At 32.2% G+C, this 25,173-nt stretch overlaps 1 protein-coding gene across 4 annotated transcripts in view; it reads left to right on the plus strand.

Annotated features, from left to right (window-relative positions):
- Positions 1-24,274, plus strand: part of LOC126734915 (uncharacterized) — a 401,529-nt gene extending 377,255 nt beyond the window's left edge. For 3 of the 4 annotated variants that reach the window (XM_050438755.1, XM_050438754.1, XM_050438753.1), the window contains one exon: positions 23,767-24,274. In XM_050438755.1, the coding sequence (XP_050294712.1) occupies positions 23,767-23,871 (105 nt within the window). In that variant the 3' untranslated portion in view covers positions 23,872-24,274. The remainder of the gene's footprint in view (positions 1-23,766) is intronic. The other variant, XM_050438752.1, reaches the window with a different exon arrangement.
- Positions 24,275-25,173: the final 899 nt, after the last annotated feature.

A 25,173-nucleotide genomic window follows, 5' to 3' on the forward strand; every position in this document is an offset into this window, starting at 1 on the left:
CCGACAAATTTAAGGAACTGCTGTCAACTCCAACAAAACCGAAGGAAGGCTGCTGTCTCGGCAGAGGGAAACGATAGCACAGATAGGTATGTTTTCCAGCACACTGTGTCCTAGTTGCAGTGTGGCCAAGGAAACTACTTATCATTTCATAAGGGAATGCGACAGATAGCCCAGGCTACAGAATGAAATTATGGGATCTCTACACCTGCAATGTAATGAAATCATAAAGGAGGGCGGCAAGCAGTGACTATGGGGAAAGAGACTTTCGGACTTATCACTAAACTTTGGTACGCCGAAGCTACTAATACTTCTACTACTTTATTGGGCTTGAATGAAGTGTGTTATAATAATTACTTGTCTATACCTTAGTCTCTGATTGCTAGGAAGAATCTGTTGTCCAAACAAAATTTTAACATATCGAAACTAACTCCATAAGAATTTTAAATTTCGTTTATAAAGCGACAGAAAAAATAGTAAATAAACGATTTAACTTCTATATCGATTCCTTAAATATTTTAATATGTAAGCAGCTTAGGCGGGGATATAGTACAGTTAGTTTAGATAATCAGCTTTGTCAGATTTGAACAACTCATTTGTTTTTCTGCTATGGTTACTGGACTACTTACAGGCATTTGACTCTCTGACTCAGTGACAAATTTTGCTGGCCAAACTGAAAGTCTATGGATTTCCTCAAAATGCAGTCAAATGGTTTGACGCGTACTTGGCTGGTCGAGAAGCAGGTGAATGTAGATGTCAATGATAAACACTTGTTATCCAAAACTCTATGTCGACAGTTTAGTAGGTCAATTTTGGAACCTTTGCTATAGTAACATTAGTCACAGCTGACTTATCCTACAAATCTTTCAATTTCATATCATCTTTATATCGACGATTGCCGAATCTACTTATCATTTCCCTCTCTTCTTTAGTCTTCATCCTTTATCACTATTAACGAAAATTTAAGAAAATAAAAATGAACTAGTTCGGATTTTCATATAATTAATGTGAAATATATTCAAATTTTCCGATTCCATAGATAAATCGAATAGATAAATTTTTTATTCTTTGTATTCTGAACTGACGAAATCGAGAACTGAAAGAATTACAGTTTTACTCAACATTTTTTTTATAAGCAACACTAAAACAATCTCAAAGATATGAAAGCTTCTGATTAAAAATTAAACCTAAATGATCACTGTTAAAAATGTTGATCCGCACGTCACTGATAATCAGTCGCAAACACTCTCCTCCATCAGCTCGCAATTTTTGTGTTACCAAAGACCATTGCTACAGATTAATGTAAAATGATCAGCAACTAACACCGCAATAATCACCATTCATTTCTTTAACTGTCTTTTTCGAAATTGTCAACAGGAAAGGAAATGCAAAACTAGGAGTTATCTTTAAATATGATTTGAAATTCACGAAATTCTGGACATGCACCACGTGATTTTAAAATTTATAATGAAAATAAATGATGAATATTTTTAAACGTTTTTCTGAACCTCAAGCATATCAATTTAGTACAATGTCCATCGTCAAGAGCTCGAAATATGTCATTTGTTATATGCGAATACTATATGCAACTAAATCCACTTGGAAACCCTGATTAAGTACAATATTTTATTTAAATGTGTATTCAGCTATTCGGCCACTATTTTTTCAAAAAATACTGATGGCTCTAAGATCAGAAAGTTCTTTTGGATCTCTGTTTTAAGGAATTGGTAATTAAATTACGAATATGTTTTTAAATTTTAGGAAATTGTGATCTTAGTGGTGTTAATAATTTTTATGAGATGAGGATGTATATAGGAGCAGCAAAATCTAATAAGGAGGTACTTGTAAACCGTCAGAACCAGAGGATCTATATCTCATTTTAACAAGGAATCCTTGTTGAGAGCCTCCAAATGAGATCTGAAATTATGCTAAGGGGACATTTATTCATATTATATTATTTTGATAGTAAATGATAGTTTAAGGTTTATTATTATTTGTAAAATATTAATAAAAAAATTATTTATAGAATTTGGGCACCAAAAACAAGAAAAATATTATTTTTGCGTTTTTAATTGCTAAAGTTTTTAACTCATTCCATACATTCTTATTGCTTTTATTCTTCTCTGGATGACCTTCTATATTTATAGCACTGGGTTCGAATTTCCAAATACAATTAAAATAAACAAAAGACCAACAATATCCAAGAAGAATATTAAATAACATTTGCATAAAGAAAATTAATCTAAAAGAGATTAAAATCATATAAGCCTAATACATTTAGCTTCTATGCATATATCTTTTTATTCAATCTCAAACATTATTTAAAAATAATATTTTCATTTAATTAATCTGGAAAATTAACCTAACCCCAGGCAAGCCAATTTCTTCCCATTTAGCGGCAATTTTTCCTGCCTTAAATTATTACCCTCGTTAGCCAGCATAATGGTTGCGAATATTTTTTCGCCTTAATCGAGTTTTGTGCCCTTTCTCCGATACAAAGAGGGGAACAATTGTATAATGAGGAGCCATCTATAAATGTATTTGACTACATTATTAGTTCGATATATAATAAATGTGAATTATCAATCACAGGTGAATAATAATTTTAGATCTATATATAAAACATTCAACTCCTCAATATAAAATAACTTTTTTCTGGATACAATCCATCCAGTTTGAATAAAAAGAAAATTCTATATTATATAGAATGATACGCGGCCTTTGATTTAAGTAAAGAAATATACGGGTGGCCCATCGAAAACGTACCGCAAGGCATTACAGAGTGCGAAAAAATTTTTTGGCAAAATCCAAAAATACGTCAAGTATGTTTGTTAGGGGGACAACTTTTGACATAAAAACCTTTTCAAAAACCTCAACCTCCTAAGCGGGGGTGACATCCTTTAATTTTGTTCAAATGGGACGGGCGGTCAAGTGGTACCTCTTGACATTCCCTATACAACGCTGCTTAGTTTTTAAAAATCGAGTCACTCGTTCAAGAAATATGGGCCTTGAAAATTAAACAATAATCTGTGACGAAAAATGCAAAAAGCGATTAAATTCTTACCATGTTAATCAAGTAAATACTCGAAGTGCTGTCCGCCAACGTTCATACAATGATACAAATTATCTTCAAACTATTGCCGAACGTTTAGAAGCATTTGCGGTGTCACTTCGCCACATACGTTAATAATTCTTCTTCGCAACTCTTCTAATGTAGCAGGTGGAGTTTTGTGAACTACAGATTTTATGTGCCCCACAAGAAAAAATCTAAAGGACCTAAGTCGGGTGACCGAGGTGGCCACTTAATTGCGCCCCTTCATCCTATTCAGCGTTCGGAAATCTGTCATTTAAATAGTTGCGTACATTTAGTAAGAAATGTGGAGGAGCTTCGTCTTGTTGGAAAATCAATTCCTGTTCATTGTATGCACGGTCTCTTCTTTGATATTTGTTAAAGCTGGGTCGATGGCATTTTGTAACAAATCTAAGTACATAAATTTCCAGGGAGGAAAAAAGGGCCCAAAATAGAATTTTCAAAAATACCAGCCTATACATTTAACTTCTGAGGGTGTTCTGTGTGTGTTTCGTGGACAATCCTTGGATTGCTGTAAGCCCAATAACGCCAATTGTGGCGAATCACTAAACGATTTAGGAAGAAAGAACACTCGTCCGATAAACACACATTAAATATGAAATTATCATTGTTTAACGCTCGCTCACTCATAACTTCGCAAAACTGCCAGCGACGATTAAAGTCGTCTTCATTCAATTCTTGCACTAAGCCAATTTTATAGGGATAGAACTGGTATTTCTTCAATACCCTTTGGACACTTATTCGAGACACACCCGTTGCAATGGCCAATTTTCTTGTACTTAGCGTACTATCCTTGCAACTTCCCCCAATACTGCAATCTCCAGAGCTTTATGAAACCCTGCATTTTCAATATTGCTCTTCCTGTTATCAACTGAACCTGTTTTGCGAAACTTTGCAACCAATTGCCGAAGAATTTTCCCAGAGAGATGTTTCCCAGGATGCTGTTGATTAAATAAATCCGCGACCCGATTTCCACACTCATTGTTTTTTAAAAAAAAGCTTAATAATCTCTACTCTTTCTGCAATTGAGTACACCGTAACTGATAATAAATTTAAGGGTTCAACAACTTTTAAATACTTTAACCACAAAACAGGTATCTAGCAAGACTACTTGGCCTAATTTAAACGTGAAGAAAGAAACCAGATATTTTTATTCCAGTTCATTTAAAAGACAAAAAAGACTATGTTCTTTCTAGGTTCAGTCTCACTCTCTCAATAAATTTTAATGATATCGTCACATATTATTGTTCAACTTTCAAGGGCCCATATTTCTTGAACGAGTGAATCGATTTTTAAAAACTAGGCAGCGTTGTATAGGGAATGGCAAGGCCTTTTTAAGGAAGTATCACTTGACCCCCGTCCCATTTCAAAAAAATGAGGGGATGTCACCTCCGCTTAGGAGGTTGAGTTTTTTGAAATGGTTTTTATGTCAAAAGTTGTCCCCCTGACAAACATACTTGACGTATTTTTGGATTTTGCCGAAAAGTTTTTTCCCACCCTGTAATGTCTCGCGGTACGTTTTTGATAGGCCATCCTGTATAATGTAATTAGGCCACATCTAATTTCCAATCTAAGTGAATGTAACAGAAAACCTGTAAAAATGTAAAAGGTTCAAAGCTCGATCAGTAACTTTAGCTTTATGTTTATTGAATGAAAAATATTCTTTCGATACCTACGTTTTTTCTTGCAACATTTTAACAAAATTATCATTTTATTACTATAAAATTACTTTATTACTAAAAAAAAACAGAAAAATACTTTTCTCGGATTTTTGTCAGAAGAAAATCATATAGAGAATTCGTACTTAACATTATAAGGAGTTCCAGGGTTTATTCCTTGACAATGCGTCAAGTCGAAGTCCATTTGCAGATTATCTGGAATAATTTTATATGCTGGAGCCTAAGATAGCTTCATATAAGAAAATAAATGTCAGATCTGGTGATTACGCTGGCCATTACACGGCGGCATCCAATCCACCTATTTGGATACATTTTCCGTAAACATTTTCCAATATTTCTAAAATAATGAATAGACTCCATCCTGTTAAGACATAAGGTTCAATTGAGATTTTAATGGGTTTAGAGTAATGTTCTCTTGAAGTATTAGAAAATATCAGGACGGCAAGAAGGGCAAGAAAATATCATATATGTCAGCTACTTCTTTAGCAATTTGCTGGAGAACTACCATCTTGCATTTTAAAATCTTGGGAAATATTGAATACATTTTACCATTTCTTAGTACTATTAGGAATAAGAATTGAAGTTGTCTTACATTATCATCTGCAAGCAATCGATATAGTGACTGTCCATATTATCCTCAATGTCAATAATGAACACTGAATACCAATGGAAAAAAATTGGTGCACTACTGAAAGGAATATAATCACAAAATTTAAAACCATAGTATTCATTGCTGGATAATTAGCAAGTACTGCAATATAAGTATGTAAATAACTATTGCTTCACTTAATATAAAAAAATCATAAGCAAATCTAAGATTAATGCCATTGATGCCCTTGCTATAGCTTTCTCCGGACATTTAATAAGAAGCATGTGACAAATTGTTAATAGAACTATCAAATAATCTGATGATTTCCATATGTAGGTCCTAAATCTAATATTAATTTTTTGGAGAATCTTAAAAAACGTTAGCTTTCAAGCATTTTTAAATTTAAGGAAATACCTTTTAATAGAGTTACAGAAATTATGAATTGAATCCAATAGTAAAACCTCATCCAAACGTGAATTAAAGATTGGTACACCTCAGGATTCTGTTCTTCGTTCTTTAATTTTGTATAAATTAATGTATTTTTAGGTATCTTGTTGGAACCTACACTCTTTTTACAAATGATACCATATTTCAATTAAATCTTGTACAGTTGGGATTTTTTTATTGCATAAAGGTATAAAAGACCGTTGAAAAGTAATTTGTTTTAAATCTTCAATCAAACTTATAAAAAATGATAATAAAGTAACGTTGTTTCCAGGGCCGTTCCGACCCGGGGATGCGGGGCACCCGGGCGGCAGGTCAGAGGGGACGCCGCCCCAAAAATAACTAAATAAATATTTTTAAAATTTAATAATTTGTTTCAAAAACTATTATACACATATTGTTTTAAAATATTATACATATGTAAATATTATTAATTAATAATTAATGTATTAAAGTTACTTTATAACATTCTAAATATTATTAGTTATATTTCCGATTCAAATTTAATAGGTATACCTAGATATACGCTTCAGTCCGCTTCAGGTCGCAACGAGTTGGAAAAAATATGTCGCGACGAAGATTTTTCAGGAAAATACTTGTCTGTGGTCAAGGCATATAAATGCGTGCAGTGCGTGCACTTGTTTCATTTTAAATTTTAAGCGTGTAGCCTATAGTCGTGTAAATCGCAACGTTATTAAAAGCTTTTGTTTAATATTGTGGTAAAACAGAGAGTAAAAATTAAAAAGGTAAGTATCTCTACACATACGTTAATTTGATTACATATTTTTTGAGCTGTCATATAAAATTTAAATATCGTTTTTATATTTTTGAAATATATAGGATGTTTGGAAAATGGGTAGCCAAACGGAAATGGTGGATGATTGAACCTACTGCCTATTTATAATGCATAATATGTTTTTATTTTTCCTGAAATTTAAGAGTTTTTTTTTCCTTTTTTTAGATACCTATTACTCCTATTAGAAATCTCCCAATTTTTTTACTCTTGAGATTTTTTAAATTTTTTTTAGCACAATTAATTTTATTTTAAAAAGTAATGTTGACCTATTTAGAGTCAAATAATATAATAACTAAAAAAAAATAATTAATTTTGAACTTGAGGAAAAAATTATATGCGTTATGAATAGCCAGTAGTCGCACTCATCTACTAATTTCGTTTGGCTACTCACCTTTCAAATATTAGTTATTTAATTAATAAAAAAGTTGCATTTAATCTTAATATTTATTTTTTTTTTATTTGAAACGTTTAAAATATATCTCTTTATTTATTCAGGCAAAATATAGGATAACTTGGATTTATTTTAATTTTGGATTTGTTTTATTATAGATGTCTGATAATCGAAAAAAGCTTTCTGGAGCACAGTATAGAAAACGAAAGTGTGAAAAAGAAGAATTAACTAAAAAGGCTTGCAGTTAACTCCAAGCGTTTTTAATCCCAACAAGATCACATGACAAACCATCAAGTTCCCAAGGCCAAGATGAAAATGTGATGGAGACTATATGTATAATGGTCAATAGCGGAGAAGAGAAGGAGAACTCATCCAATACCAAAACTATAGTGGAAGGTGATGTTTTATTAGCAGAACAAGGATCTGAAGTAAGCTTTGAAAATATTAATGTCTATAGCCAGGATCTTGGCTATTGGCCAAATGTTTTATTGGATAAAATTAAATTAACTCTGATAGAGTTAGGGCCTACGCAACTAACGGAGGCTGATATGACGTTTCCTTTAAATAAAGACAATAGAGGATTCTCATCTATTTATTATAAAAAAAAAAATGTATAATGGAGAAATAATTCCGAGGGTTTGGCTAGTATATTCTAAATCAAAAGATTGTGTATATTGTTTTCCTTGCAAAATATTTAAAACTTTTTCTGGTGGTAGTGGTTTGGGTGAGGGTTATAACGATTGGAGACATTTAAGTCAACTTATAGAAAGACATGAAAAGTCAAAGGGGCATATTTGTAATACAAAATCTGTGATAACTGATTCACTAAACGAGAAATTAATAAACATGGAAAAAGATAGATGGGTTTCTGTTTTGAAAATTATAATTTATGTTGTCAAGTTTTTAGCCGGTCAAAATTTGAATTTTAGAGGTGAAAATAACAAGATATACGAGCAACAAAACGGAAACTTTTTAAAATTAATCGATACAATTGCCAATTTTAATGAAACAATATGCGATCACATTAACAGGATTAAAAGAACTTTATCAAATATGCCTCATTATTTAGGTGTTCATATTCAAAATTAATTAATTTTCCTTCTAGAAGAGCAAATAAGACATGACATTATATCTATGTTAAATGCTAGTAAATATTTTTCAATTATTTTGGATACGACTCCTGACGTGAGTCATCAAGACCAACTAACTATTGTAATAAGGTTTGTTTTATTAAATAATACATCAAAGCAAATCGAAATTAGAGAGCATTTTTTGGGATTCATTTCAATATCAGATTCGACAGGACAAGGCTTGACTAATGTTTTATTGGATTTTTTGGAGACTCACAACATTTGTTTAGGCGATTTAAGGGGTCAGGGATATGATAATGGAGCGAATATGAAGGGTCGCAATAATGGTTTACAAAAAAAATTATTGAATTGAACGCTAGAGCTTTTTACGTGCCTTGTGCAGCCCATAGCTTAAATTTAGTTGTTAATGACGCTGCAAAAGCATTTTTAGAAATTACAAGTTTCTTTGCTATTGTGCAGGAAGTTTACGTTTTTTTCTCCGCATCAACTAAACGTTGGCAAGTTTTAAAAGATGAAATCCCAACGTTAACACTAAAACCTCTTTCTAGTACTAGATGGGAAAGCAGAATAGATGCTCTGAAAGTTCTTAGACATAATTTAGGAAAAATATATGACGCTTTATTTGCACTTTACTATTTAATTTATTTGTTCCATTATTATATGGTATAATGTGTTAACAAAAATTAATATTGCAAGTAAAGTGATGCAGGAATCCGATGTTGCTCTACCTAATATTATTTTAATCTTAAAACAGACTTAGATCAGATGAAGGTTTCACTGATATTTTAGAGGAGGCCAAAAAAGTTGCCGAAGATATTGATTGCGACCCTTCGTTTCCTCCGGTTAATATTTTTAGACCCCGAACAAAAAAGCGTTTATTTGACTATGAGTGTGTAGACGAGGCCCCTAAAAATCCAGTTGATCAGTTTAAAATGAATTTTTATTTTGTTATATTAGATACTACATTATTAAAATTGGAAGAAAGATTCGAGCAAACGAAGCAACATGATACGTTGTTTCATTTTCTTAACAACCTACATAGCTTTCTCCAAACAGAAAAATCAATTAGGTTTGCAAAATGTGAAGCTCCTGAGAAAATTTTATATGATCTATCAAAAAATTAAAAAGATATTTTAGCTCAAGATTTATCTGATGAAATTGATAATGTTGCACCCTATATTTCCCCTGAAATGAATGCCTTAAATGTTCTTACCTACCTATTTGTAAATAACCTCATCTATGTTTTTCCCAATTTAGTAATTTCCATTAGAATTTTCTTAAGATTACCTAGTAGTCACAGTAGCTAGTTGAGAAAGAAGCTTTTCTAAACTCAAAATAATAAAAAATTATTTACGATCCACAATGGGTCAAGAGAGGCTTTCTGACTTATCAATAATTAGTATAATTGCAGAAAATATAGATGTGTCTAACATTGTTAAAACATTTTCAATAAAAAAGCGAGAAAAGCAAACTTTGTATAATCATTGGATATGTTAGCTACCTGCCCCTTTATGTTTACATATACATATTATAAAGTGCGTGTTGCGTATGTAAATAATATGTATGTATGTATTTAATTACAACTTATTTGTAAATACATTACATTACAAATAAATTGTAAATAAAATTATGATTTAATATAAAATAAAGTGTTTATGTTTCTAAAATGTTGTTTTTTTTAACGTTAAATTATTTTAAGTTATTTATTTACAAATGTTTATCAAAGGCCGGATTCGGTGGGGTAAAGGAGGGGCGGCAAAATTTTTTTCACACCCGGGCGGCAGATACCTTAGGAACGGCCCTGGTTGTTTCTATCACATTGGGCAAATCCCAGAAAAATACTATTTGCAGACAATTCAAACGCTAATTCAGTAACGGATACGGAAAAAAGGAGAACATTCTCATATTTATATTCCCGTTTCCGTTTAAGGTTTCATAAAATATAGTAATTAAGTATTATTATCTCACTATATAACTATAATAGGAAGAAACAAATTACAAACGATCCAGACTGTAATTTAGAAATTCAATTATATAAAAAATGATGATAGAAAAAAGTTAAAAAGTTTAATTTTCATATTCATATTCCCTTTTCAGTCTAAGGTAAGATAGAAGATTAGAATTAAATTATTGCCTGTATCACATTGGGTAAACTTAGTAGTTTACCCAAAAAATTAAGTAGGTTAATCAAAGTTTTGAATCATGTATTTAAATTACGGAGCTGGCTATAGGGTTATATGACTGAACCTTGAAAATGCTTAACACACTACGCCTTTATATTTTCGGAAATCAATATTTAGCAATATTAATATCTAAAGTAATTTATTCACACGAACTTGATGTTAATTCTTGTTTATTTTTATTAAAATTCTGTGAATAATTTTAAATATGTATAAGTTTCAACATAAATAAAAAATTTAAGTTGAAATAAACATTTACTTGAATGCCTGAAATTAAATTATACACGGTTGAAACATAAAAAAGAATCAATGCTATACGACATTCCAATCTATTGAAAGCCTTTAACAAGTCTTTAAGTATTACATACACCTAACTTCTATTATTTTTTTGCAGCAGGGTTATAGAAACCATAAAATGTTAGTTACTCTATATTTCTGTGCAAACTCCACGATATTTTTCTAACATTAAATGCTTTAAATTCATTATATTCTCGAGAGCGTTTAATAAATTAGAGAATTGATACTCTCGCTCAATGATTCTTAATATTTAACCTCTTCATCCTTGAATAAAGAACACATTTTTTAAGTCTTTTTGTCTGTCTGGAGGCGGTATTTCCATCAGAGAAAAATTAAAAATTAACAGAAGTAGGTCAGACAAAATTAACGGTAACATTAGATCAGGACCTGATGTTTTCATTTATTAAAACCATTTTACGCCTGCTCATCTGAAGTTTTTAATTAAAATTTTTTCAATGTCCTCTACCATGTGCCACTGCTTAAAAACACTAAATTATGAAAAATCTAAGAAGGCATTTTAATTATTCTGAACTTCCATAATGGAAAATTTTAATCACTTGTAGTAGATGTGATTGATTCTCTTCTGTATCTAATTTATTAATCGTTGTAATTTTTTCGGACAGCAAAATAGAATGCTGTCTGTTTTTTACTGCTTGGAATAAATTCTATAATAAATAAATGGAAGCGTATTCGGAAAAAAGCTCGGACACGATAATTGAGATTATAAATTGCGCATTTTTTACAATTATTTTTTTTATACAGGGTGTGCCATGTAGGCGGGGCTAATACCAACTTTCTTATTTTAAATGGAACACTCTATATGTTATTACATTTTTGGATTCTGCATAAAGTTCTAAACATTTTAATGTATCACATGCCATACCTTTATTCAAATTTTTTTAAGTTTTGATTTTTTATTTTATTTTTTTTTTGAATTCAAAAAATATGCGTTTCAGTAAACAGTTTTTTTTTCGTAATGTATTTTATGAATGTTCTATAAAAATCTGGCATTTTTAAAGTTTCGACTTTTTATAAATTTTGGCATTGCTACAAGACGTGCCTTTACTGTCGGATAATCAGATTTATGTTTCTTTTATTTTTTTACGAAATGGGCTATTTAAGTGAAAAACACAAGATTAAATTTGAAATATGATTGAAATATTAATGATGATTGGGTACGGAGATAAAACAAGAAACCAAAATGAAGTTTTGCAATTATTCGGACAGAAGTATCCTGATTTACTATCCATATCTCAAACTACTATAAGCAAGATGGATAAACAGTTTCGAGAAAATGGCCCCGTAAGAACAATAAGTAGTTCTCATCGATCTGCGCTTAAGAAGACATCAAAATTAATGTGTTAATAGTCATTAAAGAAAATCCTAATATTCCCACTAGGCAGGTTGCGCGCAAATTGGAAGTGAACCAGTCTTCAGTAGTAAGGGTTCTGGAAGAAGAAAAATTTTATCCCTATAAACTAACAATTCTCCAGGAACTCAATGAGGAGCATGCAGATAGAAGAATTCAATTTATGGAATTCATGCAAAATAATAATCTTATTACAGAAAACATTTTTTCACACATCTTTTCCGATGAGTCGATATTTATGCTGAACGGAGAAGTGAATCGTCAAAATTGCCGTTATTGGGCACAAGAAAATCCATGTTGGATGAGGCAAGGCCACACTCAACACCCAGAAAAAGTAAATTTTTGGGCAAGAATTCTAGGTCAGCAAGTTAAACGCCCAATTTTCTTCAAAGAAAATTTAAAATAAAGCAAGGTACTTACAGTTTTTACAAAAAGAACTAATTCCAAATCTAGCTATTCTATTCTCTGATCCAATAGAAGCTGATATGCCGAATAGAAACATCTCGTTTCAGCAAGATGGTGCGCCCCTCCATTTTGCAAGACCTGTTCAAAACTATCTGGATACTATTTTTCTAGGCAGATGGATTGGCAGAAGAGGACCTTTTGAATGGCCACCAAGATCGCCCGATTTGACTCCGCTGGATTTTTTCCTATGGGGATATTTGAAATCCAAAGTTTATGTGACCAAGCCGGCAAATATTGAAGAGTTGAAAACTAGAATAATGCAAGAGTGTCGAAACATCTTTTCATTTTAGGGTGTCCCATTTAAAATAACAAAGTTGGTATTAGCCCCGCCTACATGGCACACCTTGTATAAAAACTTTTTATTGTAAAAATCAATTGACGTGTCTGAGCGTTTTTCCCCATTTATTTCTTATCGAATTTATTCCAAGTTACAGACTCGCACTGTATATATAAAGTCATATGCACTCTATGATAGCGTTATTATTCATGATTTGGTACCATTTCACTGCAAATAGAACATTTCCCTCTGAAGGATTGAGATAAGAGACCTATATTATCCTTACTGAATATCTGCCAGACGAGCCAAATTAATAGTTCGCTACCTAAAGACAAATAATTGCTAAATTTAGAACGAAAACTAAAAAAAATAGAAAACAATGTTAAATCAAATCTTACTTCCTGAGTGCTGCCAGCAGCATCACATTACTTAAAACCATAAGTATTTCAGGCATTTTCATATTAAAGGAAGTGATTTTAAATACAGTTAGACACATTAATCAGCTTAAAAATAAGAACTTCAGAGATGTCGTTCTTAAGGCGGTTAAAGCAAATAACGATCTTCATTCTTCTGACTATATTCTGCTTGAAAAAATTAAAATTCTTTTTCGGAATGCATGAGAAGCTTTTATAGTTTCTCCAATAAAAATATATCTGGATGAGTAACTGCATACATAACTTCTTTCAGGCTAAATGGTTTGTTTTCTCGAGTGCGGTAATTTGTTTCATGAAAATCGATAAAAACAAAAACATAGTATTGGATATACTTAACTTGATAGCATATGTTTCTAATGCCTTTAATGAGTAATGCTAGTAGTACTTAGTTTTATTGAATAATCTTGTCCTACGATCTTTAAAACTTTCGATTATGTTGGCCACTGATTCGAATCCTTTCAAAATTACAATTTACCAGACTCTGCAATTCAATGAAGCAATCTCATCCAAAGGTGAATTAAATATTCGTGTGCGTTAGAATTCTATTCTTAGTTCTATACATTGTTAATTTATGTAAATGATTTGTCTTTTTTGGACTCTATGGTCGATTTATGATTGTAGGGATTTTGCCTCATGAAATTTCCATTTTTATATTTATATAAAGGTAATAAAATTATACTGGCTCTATCATATTGAGTAAATTTTGTTGTCTTTTTTAGCTTTTGTATCGGTCTGGAGCCGTTTGTTCCATCAAACAAAAATTAACAGCTGTAGGTCAGAAAAATGATTTGTCTTTTTTGGACTCTATGGTCGATTTATGATTGTAGGGATTTTGCCTCATGAAATTTCCATTTTTATATTTATATAAAGGTAATAAAATTATACTGGCTCTATCATATTGAGTAAATTTTGTTGTCTTTTTTAGCTTTTGTATCGGTCTGGAGCCGTTTGTTCCATCAAACAAAAATTAACAGCTGTAGGTCAGATGTCAGATTAAAGGAAGCATTAGATCAGGAGTTAATGTTTTCATTTATTAGACTTATATTTGCGCCTGCTTGTCTAAATTGTTTAAATGTATGAACATCCCTTACCTTGTTCCACTGCTTGGAAAACAATTCTATATTACACAAAATCTAAGAGGTTCTTTTTAACATCATATGTAATAGAGGTATCTTTTATCTCTAGATTTACTTATCTCATTTTTTTAACAGCTAAATGTATATAAAGTGAGATGCGTTATTAATCATGATTTGCATAATATATTTTAACCTTTTAAAGAAAAGGCATAAATTATGCCTCGTTACTATTTATTTTAAGGCCATATCCTTGTTATGTTCAGTTGGCCAATCTTCTACTTTAAATCGTCTATGCTATCTGCTTTTATGAATGAATGGTCTGCATATCTGATATTATTGTCAAACATTTCATTTCATTTGATTAAAGATATTTATCTTTTTTTACGGAATAAACTGGCACAAAAGAGCAAACGCTGATATCCGTGTATCACGAGTAGCGCTAGAGCTACGAAAGGGGTCTGTGGATATTTTTCATAAGTTCTAATGTTTAGGAAAGACGTGCCTTGGAAATTAAGTCCACAGGCTTGCGCTTCTCCATAAACAGGAGTCCCGATATAGCAACGTTCTAGACGTCTGCAGCTGCACTCGATATTCATGAGTTGCATCTGTCTATCGAGTAGATCTTACGTGTATACCTCTAAGTGGAATGATATGGGCCAGTTCGGAGGAGCATTTACCGTGATGATATCGCTAACACAGAGTCAGATCTGCCACCTTCCTTCTATGCGCCAAACTGTCCTGAGCAGCCTGACCCTTAACTACGGTAAACTCACTGTATGAACAGGGCAGATCCACGGGGGGGAAACTGGTGGAGAATTCCTCCCCAAAAGTCCTTGCAATAGGTGCAAAAAATTGTTAAAAGCTGAACCTTTTTCATACCTATATTTTTCTCATCGCAGTATTACTTCAAGTAACAGTTGAGCTTCATTATATTTTGAATTCTTCTTTACGCTGAATCAAGACCTTGCGCAGAACTAAAATGTAAAAAAGATTGAATGGATTGGCTCTTCTAAATATCAATTATGATATCGGAGTAACTGATGGAAAGAATTTCTAAAATCAGCAGACATCGCTTTAATTTTAATGTATAATATTGCTGTTAATATGCATAAAATAAAAGATTATTTTCAATTGACACTTTATTACCAATAAATGCATTTTATTTCTTAAGTTCCTCCACCTAAAATTTTACTCTGAACCCGCCCATGTGTGTGAATGCACTCACTTCACTCTAAAACTAGTTGAACAGTTGCTTTATTTACTTAGCGATTGCCGGGACTAAATCAATCAGACGGTAATTGATGGGCATCTTTTTTTTCTTGTAAGAATATCAGTTGAATCCACGCAAGTCTCCAGTCTCCAAAAAGGAGACCTCTTCTATATGAAAGAGAAAATAGTTTGCCCAATGGTAGTATCAGCACGGCCGCACGTTTTTTTAATGCTATTGGCGGTATTCTATCAGAGCCAGTGGGCTTGTTAGTGTTCTTTGAGAACTTTTTCAAGATATCTGCGACAGAAGACTATTTCTGGCATCGTAGTAGGTGATGTTTGATGTCACCTTATGAGTCTACAGTAGAGTTTGATGCGAATATCTGACCCAGCAAGTCTGTCTTTTTCATTGAAGTCATTGCACCATCTTTCCTAATCATGATGGAATTTGTGACCTACAGAAATCTTGACCAACTGTATTTGCTACAGACCAGAATGGTCTTGATCCATTTGAGCAATTTAGAAGTTTATTCTTCACTCTCTCATTATATTTTTTATTGTAGATATCGCTCATCTGCTTGCACGCATTTCTCAAGGCATTAAAGTTGACACGATTTGCAAGGCTTGGGTCTTGGCCCCATTTGCGATAAGCATCATTTTTGTTGTTGACTGCCTTGGTGTGAACTTTTATTGAACCACAGTCTACTATCTAAAGAGCTCTTCCAGGTTTTCGGAATATAAGCTTCCATACCTGTCAACATCGCCTCTGAAAACTCGCTCGCTCAAGCTAAAGGATCGTTGGTCCTGAAACAGACATCATTCCAAAACAGTTTCCCACGAAGAGAGGAACTCTTTTAAATGTCTCCAGTTGGCGGATCTAAAATGCCAAACTCTACGCGGCATAAGCGAAGCCTGAGTTTTCATTTATAGTTTATAAGTTGCGGTTAATAATTTCTGATCTGAGGTGCCTAGTGGTGCATGTTTGATGGCATGAGAAACAGATTCATTAAGCTAGTAAAGTCTCCCTGTTAATCCGTTAGGCTGCGACTAATCGCAAACTCTTCTGCTTGCCGGTCCTCATCATCAATCCTGTTAGAGTATATCAACTAGTTGGCCTTGTGGACATTACAGTTTCCCGCAATAACAATTTCTGCACTTAAATGGTTTGCTTGCAGATCGTCGATTTTATCAGCAAGTCGGTGAAAAGCCCTCTGTAGCGTGTCATCACATTGTGGTATGTAGAGAAAGCAGAAATACTTTGTTAATCTTCGGGTTGTTATTTTAAACAACATAAAATTAAGCCCTGGAGTTTTCAGAGTTTCTTTCCGCTGACAATATATATCGCTTTTAATGATCTATGACAGATTCCTTAATTTTTAAAACTTTATCAAATAATTTTGCAAGTCATAAAGCAAGTTTTCTTAACTCCATATTATTCTTAATAAGTCTTTTTTTTTCCCTAAAATATTTTTTATGGTCCACAGCATTACTTCAGAATTATACCTTTCAATAATTCTGAATTTATCAAATTCGGAGACAAGTTTTCTTTATTCGTATTTCACTTCAAAAGCCAATTTCATATATTCTTTTTAGTAGTATTCTCTTAGTCCATAATCTTCCTAGAATTTTTTCCAATGTTTTCTTTATGTGTAGCTTGATTTTTTGAGTCTTTTCACGTAGAATCTTTTTATGTCATTTTTGTAATACTTAATTTCTCTTTAAATTCAGTTAACCTCTCCATCATCTTTATCAAGAGTGACGGCTTATCTGTATTATATTGATTGCTTCGTTTCGAGCCTTTAATATCATAATTTTCCTGTATAGTGATTAAATTGTCATCGTAAAATGGCAATATTAATCATAATTTGAGCATTTGCATAATGCACTTTATGCCTGCTAACCATTACAAATCATGCGTTGTTGCTATTTCTCTTGAGTCCATATTTATTACTGGTGATGTTCAGTTGAATACTCATTCGCTTTAAATCATCCATATTATCAGCTTTTATAACTATAAAACTCTGATAGTACCAATGAATATTTCATTTAATTTAATTAAGGATAAATATCTTTCATGGAGGATTATTTACTTTGAAAAGCTTTGTTAAATTCTTCTCAATATCTAACCGCCAGGTTCCCTTGTCCTGTAGAAGTCATTTGGGTATTATTTTCTTTATAGTAGTATTATCCTAAAAAAGTTTTCTTATCTATTGTTTCAATACAGTCCTTTCTTCTTTCTCATCCAAAAATGAATCTGCTAGTACCTTAATTTTGTGGAAATTTTTAGGTAAAATATTCAAAAATATTATAGAAAATTAGCTATTGGCTGAATTATTCTATAAAATCTTCTGCTGATATAAACTTTCTACGTAAACTTTTAAAGGCATCATAAAAAATCAGCTTTTTTGTTATTGGTGGAGTTTGCTTGTTCCAACATACCTCAGAGCTTTACTACTCTGAGTGAAGACCCTCTTGATTATTATAAGGGATTTGACTGTATCACATTTGCGTGGTTCACCCTATAGCCTTTGGAAAATAATAAATAGTGCCGGTATTATTAATACTTTATTTTAAAACACTTCATAGAGTTTACATTAAAAACATTTGTTTTAACGGAATCTTACTATACACAAAATATAACTAAAAACCCGGGAGATACAGCACACTTTTTGCGTATCGGGTGATGAAAAATCGAGAGAGTGAGAGAGCGCGCGAACAAAACTAGCCAGGCACAGTCTTTCTCCTTTTTTCTTAGGATTCACCATTTATATGTCACAATTGACTCTGTGCTTTTCACATTTAGGCGATTAAAAGTCAACAATCCATCAAAGTCTTTTAAGGTACATATTCACCGGTTGTCCTGAGTAGCAACACGTTTTAAGGTATATATTAACTGCTTTTGCTGAGTTGCAACAGTTATTTTTCTAAATTTTGTCTCCTTATTTGACAGAATTAAACGAGAAGATCTAAACTAGGTAGACTTATTACTAGTATGGAAAGCCATAAAAAAATTGCATTTTTGGTAAATATTTTTGATAAGTCTTTATTTTCAAAAGATTTAAGTTTTACTCCTCTTTTTGTATTTTCTTGGATCACTGTTTTTAATCATGAATTTCATTAGTTATTGGTGATTCTGTGAGATGCAGTCAATAAATGACTGCATCTCACGCTTGTCTAAAATATTTTCGTTTTACATAATCTGTATGTTCTCCATGTGAATTATAACTTTGATCATGTTTTTCTATTTTTTTTGCTTTCCTTATCGAAGTATATATTTATTTGAATTTTATTTCAAATATTAACACTAATTGTTTCATGTTACTTAACAATTATTTGATTATTTAATTACCCTCATTCATTAATTGCGGCATTCTCTTCCTCTTCAGCATCAACTTTTTCGTGAATCTTACAATACCCCGGTTCGCTATTAATAGTTCTGTTGATCTATTATGATTTCAAGATATATTCACTTATACAGGGTGTTTCAGAACTATGGAATCAAACTTCTGGGGGTTGTTCAGTGCAAATTTATAAAAAAAATTAATTACCTAAATACGATCTGCTGCATTTATTTTTACCTTTTGTACATGATACCATAACAATTGTTTAAAATCAACGCTTATCAATGTCAATTCTCAATGTCATGTTTAAAAATTTTATAGCTTACAATTTTTAAACATTTATTGGTAATGGAAAACTTTACCAATCAAGAATTGGCGGATATCCATTTGGCATACGGAGCAACAAACTGCAATGCACGAGCAGCATCGCGGTTGTATCATGAACGTTATCCCGAACGACAGCATCCTGGATACAAAAAGTTTATTGCGGTTCATCGGCGGCTCGCTGAAACAGGCATGTTTAAGGCCAAGATGCATGATACTGGTGTTGCTCGAACCGTAAGAACGGTCGAATTTGAAGAAGAGGTACTTCAGCAAGTTGCCGATGAACCATCAAATAGCACACGTGACGTCGCTAAAAATATGAATACGAGTAACGCTTCTGTCTGGCGGGTACTTCACGAGCAACAACTCCATCCTTACCACTTCCAGAAAGTTCAAGGTATGACTGCAGCCGATTATCATCCTAGAATTCAATTTTGTCGATGGCTTCCGGATCACAGCTTTGCACAACCAAATTTTTTACGATATGTTTTGTGGACCGACGAAGCCTCTTTCACAAGAGACGGTATTTTTAATAGTAGGAATAGCCATGTTTGGGATGAAGAAAATCCTTATGCAATTTTTCCAAGAAAACATCAGAATCGTTGGTCTGTCAACGTATGGGCAGGCATTGTTGATGATTATTTAATTGCGCCATACCTTCTACCGGAACGGTTAACAGGACCTATTTATCTGCGTTTCTTGGAGGAAGTTCTCCCAGAACTCCTTGAAAATGTTCCACTAAACGTTAGACAGCAAATGAGGTTTCAGCATGATGGAGGGTCGGCTCATTTTGCTGTACAAGTACGCGAGTATTTGGCTCAGCGATTTGGGCACCATTGGATTGCCAGAGGTGGAGCAGTTTCTTGGCCTCCTAGGTCACCCGATTTAACGTCGCTCGATTTTTTCTTGTGGGGACATGTAAAGTCTTTAGTCTACGAAACTCCAGTAGAATCGGAGCTAGACTTAATTGGACGAATAACAGCAGCATTTGAAATCATTCGAAACGAGGTTCAAATTTTTAGTGTAGTCCGCCGAAATCATGTGCGGCGTTTAAATCGGTGTATTGAGGCTGGAGGAAGACATTTTGAACAATTATTGTTGTGATGGTATCATATACAAAAGGTAAAAATAAATGCATCAGATCCTATTTAGGTAATTAATTTTTTTTTTTTAATTTAAACGCGTCTTAGGGCCGTAGTGGCATAGTCACACATTTCCGGACATGGGTTCCTATACTCAAATGTATTCTACTGTTGCACTGAACAACCCCTAGAAGTTTGATCCCATAGTTCTGAAACAACCTGTATATGTAGAAATCCTTCGTATTCCCTTTCTAGTCAATATAATATGCCATATATTTTTATTATTAACTTTAGCATCAAGTTGTTTTGTGGATCAGTTACTATATAAATTGATTCAATGGATACTAAAGCAAGATGAGACAGTGTAGCTATTTGCATAATATGTATTCTCTACTATATTTATTCCCATTTTTGCATCAGTAATTAAGTCCTGTACATAATTAGATACAGGACTCGATTTAAGCAGCTGGTTTATCATGATCTATTTCCATTGCATCCAGTTACTTTACTCAATTAATTTCTTTTGTAGTATGCAGTTAGAGGTTGTGTCACTATTTTTAGAATTTTCAATAATATTTAAATAGAGATAATTTTGTTTGTGATTCCTTGCTTAAGCTATGGAACATTACTAAAGAAAATCATTTTCTTATTTGTTTTAATGTTCTGTTTAAGGTCTGATTATTCTGTTTTTCGCTAAATTCCATTTATTTGTTTATTACCTTTATCAAGATTAGGGAAAGTACCCATATCTGATAAATTCATGTTTAGTGAAGTTGATTCAAGCTTTTTTTATTAACAGAGTTTGGCCTAAATAATAATTTAAATTGCTGAAAGCCTTTCCTCTCATTCTATCACCAGTGCCAAAGAGTATTATATATTAGTATAGAAGTCCATACTGAGCAGAGGAGTGAACTATAAAGGTTACGAAAGGTTGTCGTTCTCTCAATTTTTTTTGGGATTTATTTTATATAGTTGTGTATCTGATGATGAGCTATTATAAGAGCCGAAATGCATAATACGTTGAGTTAAAGATGTTTTGCATTTTATTGTGGGGATTAGTATTAGTACTATTTAGTATTATACATATTTTAATTTTTATTGTCCATTAATATATTCTCCAAATTCATATGTCAATTTTACTGGGGGATCGTTAGAACGCTAGTATTTCGAGGCTGGGGGCTGGGGTTCTAACTTAGGAACATAGTTACAAACATCATTACCTGATGATTTGGATCAGAAATCATGGTTTCAAGTAAAATTTATCTAAACTGAACTTAGTTATGTATGTAAACATATTGAAGGGTGCCTTGGAGAGAGTTACTCCGTCGCATAAACAGCGACTTCCCCAAGGTATTTTACAGGATGAAACTTAGTGTTGGATTGGATAAAGAGCTAGCTCACTGGTATAACTTAAATTGGTCGAGTTAACTTCTTTTCCCAATAACTTTTACACAGGGGTCTCTCCGGGGTACTTTTCTATTAAACTTTTTTAAATAACTTTTTCAACAATCAATGACATCAAACACTCTTTTTAACCACAGTGATTTTCTCCTTGTTTCTGATGACCTTAAGCTGCTCAGGAAAAAATACCACAACATTACCCTGGTAAATGTCTTGCACTTCAAAATAGTTTCACTTTTGGTACCAGACTAATGATACGAATCTAACATTTCCAAATATTAAGCTATTAGGTTTTACCGAAGAAAACATTTAACTGATTCTATCTATCATCAGATTAGAGACAGATTAAGGCTGCTTCTATATTACAATTTTAGAGTATAGTGCACATATCAATTAAATTACAAAGGTATATGAAATTGCTTTCAATAAACAGTACAAAAAATTATTTTGCTTTTATCGGAACACAGCTAGAGTATGTATATTCTGCCTGGTCGCCGAACTATATATATTTCACAATGGATACATGTATTATAGTTTTTGTAATATTCGAGAATTTTATTATGAAAATATCTGTACTGTACTTGACCATCAAGTCATTACCAGATCGAAGAAGAAAAGGCTTAAAACTTCTCTATAGATTGGTTTATTCAACGATAGGATGTCCTTCTTTCCCTCGCATATTCCGGCCCATATCACTTATTTATCCTTTTTCACTAGCCTGTACAGATCTTTCTATTATGGTATTTAGTTCTTCTGAGTCTAGTGTATTCTTCCCAAATCTTTTTTGCTCTCCACGGCAAGCGCATGTTATGCATCGAATAGTTTCTGGTTCTTTTGCAAAGACTAGAGGTCAGGTCTCAGTTTTATACACCAATTCTATTAAGGTGTCCCTTTATTACTAAGTATAACTTAGTCTGTCCCTTTGCAACGTTAGAAGGTCTCTGGCAACTTTTTCGTTTATGGAAAATTTCAAAAAGACGTTGTCCCTATTTGAAATGTCGCATTTTTATCTAGTGAATTTGATGTTGCCACTTTCCCAGGTTCATATTTCTATGCGTTTGCCTCTCGTTTAATAAAGACACTGGCAGATCCTCTTCTAGCAAGTTCATCATCTTTCTAATGTCCTGGTAACCTGCTGTACTCTCTCTGGTACCCATACAAATTAACATTATTTACGGTTTCCCAGCTTAAATAGTTCCAGTAGCCCAGTTCATCCCTACCAGCTTCCATGTAGGGATCCATCGAACTAACTAACCCAGAGGTTAGCAAGTACTCTCTGGTCTACCTAGTTGTTAGATATTATTAGGATCTTCTCATAATTGTAATTGTCTTCTATTACTTTCTCTCGCACATTCGAGTATTGTAAAGAATTCTATTTGAAATGCCTATTCAAGATTTTCTAATGGATGCAATATCTCTTGTTTTAATTTTTGTCTAAAAATTCTAGCTCTCGTGCCTTCGTCAGTCTTTGATCCGTCTATGAATCTAATCAGATCTCCACGAAACCGACGGCTATATCTGCTGTAGTCCCAGTCTGGTTTGGCTTTGAACAATCTTTTTATCTCACTTCACAAATCTCCTTGCATGTACAATCACGCACTACTCTCTCTGTCTAAAAAAAAGTATGTCATAAATTCATTCATATCTTGAATCATAGATCCAAAACTGGGTAATGATCCTGGAATCTTTGACTGGCCTTTGCTTATAGAGGAATACTTACTGTAATAGAGAGTTCATATATTTGCAAGTTTTCTAGTTGTATTTCCTTTGATTTTGCTTAACTACTAATTAGTCTTAACTATTTATTTTTAATTTTCGTATAAATTACTTGAGTTCGTATTGGATTTGACCCATTGATAATTAACTAAATTTTCCTGTCTATTGCAGGCATGATAACAAATACTAAATATGGATATTCAACAACTTCAGTATACAAAATTATTTGTCTCAGATATAGTCTTTGATGGATTATAAAGGTTTGATTAGTGACGTTTACAATTGTTTACTTAGTGAGATATTGTGAAATGAAAAAGCACCAAATATAATATATAAAAAAATATTTGACTAAAATTACAATCTAAACCTCAATAGTTTTCTTCGAAATTAATAAATTTAGCAAAAATACAAAATTTTTTCAAGATAAATCTGTATATTTAAAAAACGCCATTTTAACTAAATACTTCCATAAAGGTTATCTGGATATTTCAAGCTAACAAAATCTCGTATTTTTCAGTGTCATTACTTCGATTTTGAAGAGGAAATTGATTTTCCTACCTCGGGAAATGACTACGGGAAACTCATCGGCGTCGAACACACCTCGAGTTGTTCCATACAATAGCGCACATCAGAAGTTGGATAAAATCTTTTAGTTTATCTATTTTATAGGAAATGGTTTTTGTATATTTTTTTTTTCATTTGACATTAAATGGTTTTATATAGGATGTGTTATGGACTAGAAAAGTAATTTTTTAACGTGATGAATTATTACTGTTATTAGTTTCAAGATGTTTTCAAATAAATTACTACGTATTTTAATGCTCACACAATTTTATATTACTAATCAAAATATGTAATTTTCGTCTTAGATATAGCAGGCTCTTTGTTATTTTTTTTTTAATTATATAATTTATTACAAAATCTTTTTTTAAGCTATTATTCGATTTTGCCAAGTTTCAAATGTGCCAAATATATTTATGTGTAAGTATTATAAAATATGAATTAACAAAAAAAAAAACTAATTATAAAAACGTTGAGTAATTTAGAAACTAATATTGTATTTTAATTTAATAATACAATTAAAACTTTTAAATATTATATACTTTCCTTTCATATAAAAAATTAATAAAAAATTCTAGACTTTTAAATGTGCTCTGTAAAAACTATATTATTACTAAAAAACTGTAAAAAAAACTAATTATTTCATGTACAGCGACTCTAAATAACATATTTTATCTTTTTCAAAATAAAAATTGTTATGCTCAATGATATAATAGACTTATAATATGTGAATGTAAATACGAAAATAAAATTAATATATTCTATGCTCAAATAATGTAAATTTGTGTTTTTTATTCTGTGGCCAACTTTTCACTCTCTTGCCTACCGAACATGCAAATTTATGCCTAAAAGCATGTATGTTAACTCGTAAATAAATTACAGCCTAATGTTTATCAAAACCAGTTGGGCGCATCAACAATAACTGATATATTTAACTTTTAAAATGCATATAAAATGTTTTTTTAATAAATCATCACTTATCAAACAAACTTTATATGGAAAATTATTTTAATCGTATTACATTTGTTAGTTCTTATTATATTCCAGATAAACTAACATCAAAAGTATTTATTTCTAACTAACTCGGATTCAACGACCTTAATTCATATATTGAAGCATGACTCTTAGATGGCGCCAAAGGTACATGAATCGTACGGTATATGAATAGTACGTTTAGTACTACTGAAATAGACAGTACGTTTTATAGGTTAGGTGTATTCGAGAACGTACCATGTGACAGAGACAGATATTGTCGGACTAGCAAGGTCACACGAACTTAATAAATGTACCTGGACTGCTAATGCATATGCCCACGATACCCAAAAATGACCACTGCCTGGTGGCCCCCATTTTTATAGTGGTT

This window comes from Anthonomus grandis, chromosome 4, assembly GCF_022605725.1.
Source record: "Anthonomus grandis grandis chromosome 4, icAntGran1.3, whole genome shotgun sequence".
NCBI lineage: Eukaryota > Metazoa > Arthropoda > Insecta > Coleoptera > Curculionidae > Anthonomus > Anthonomus grandis.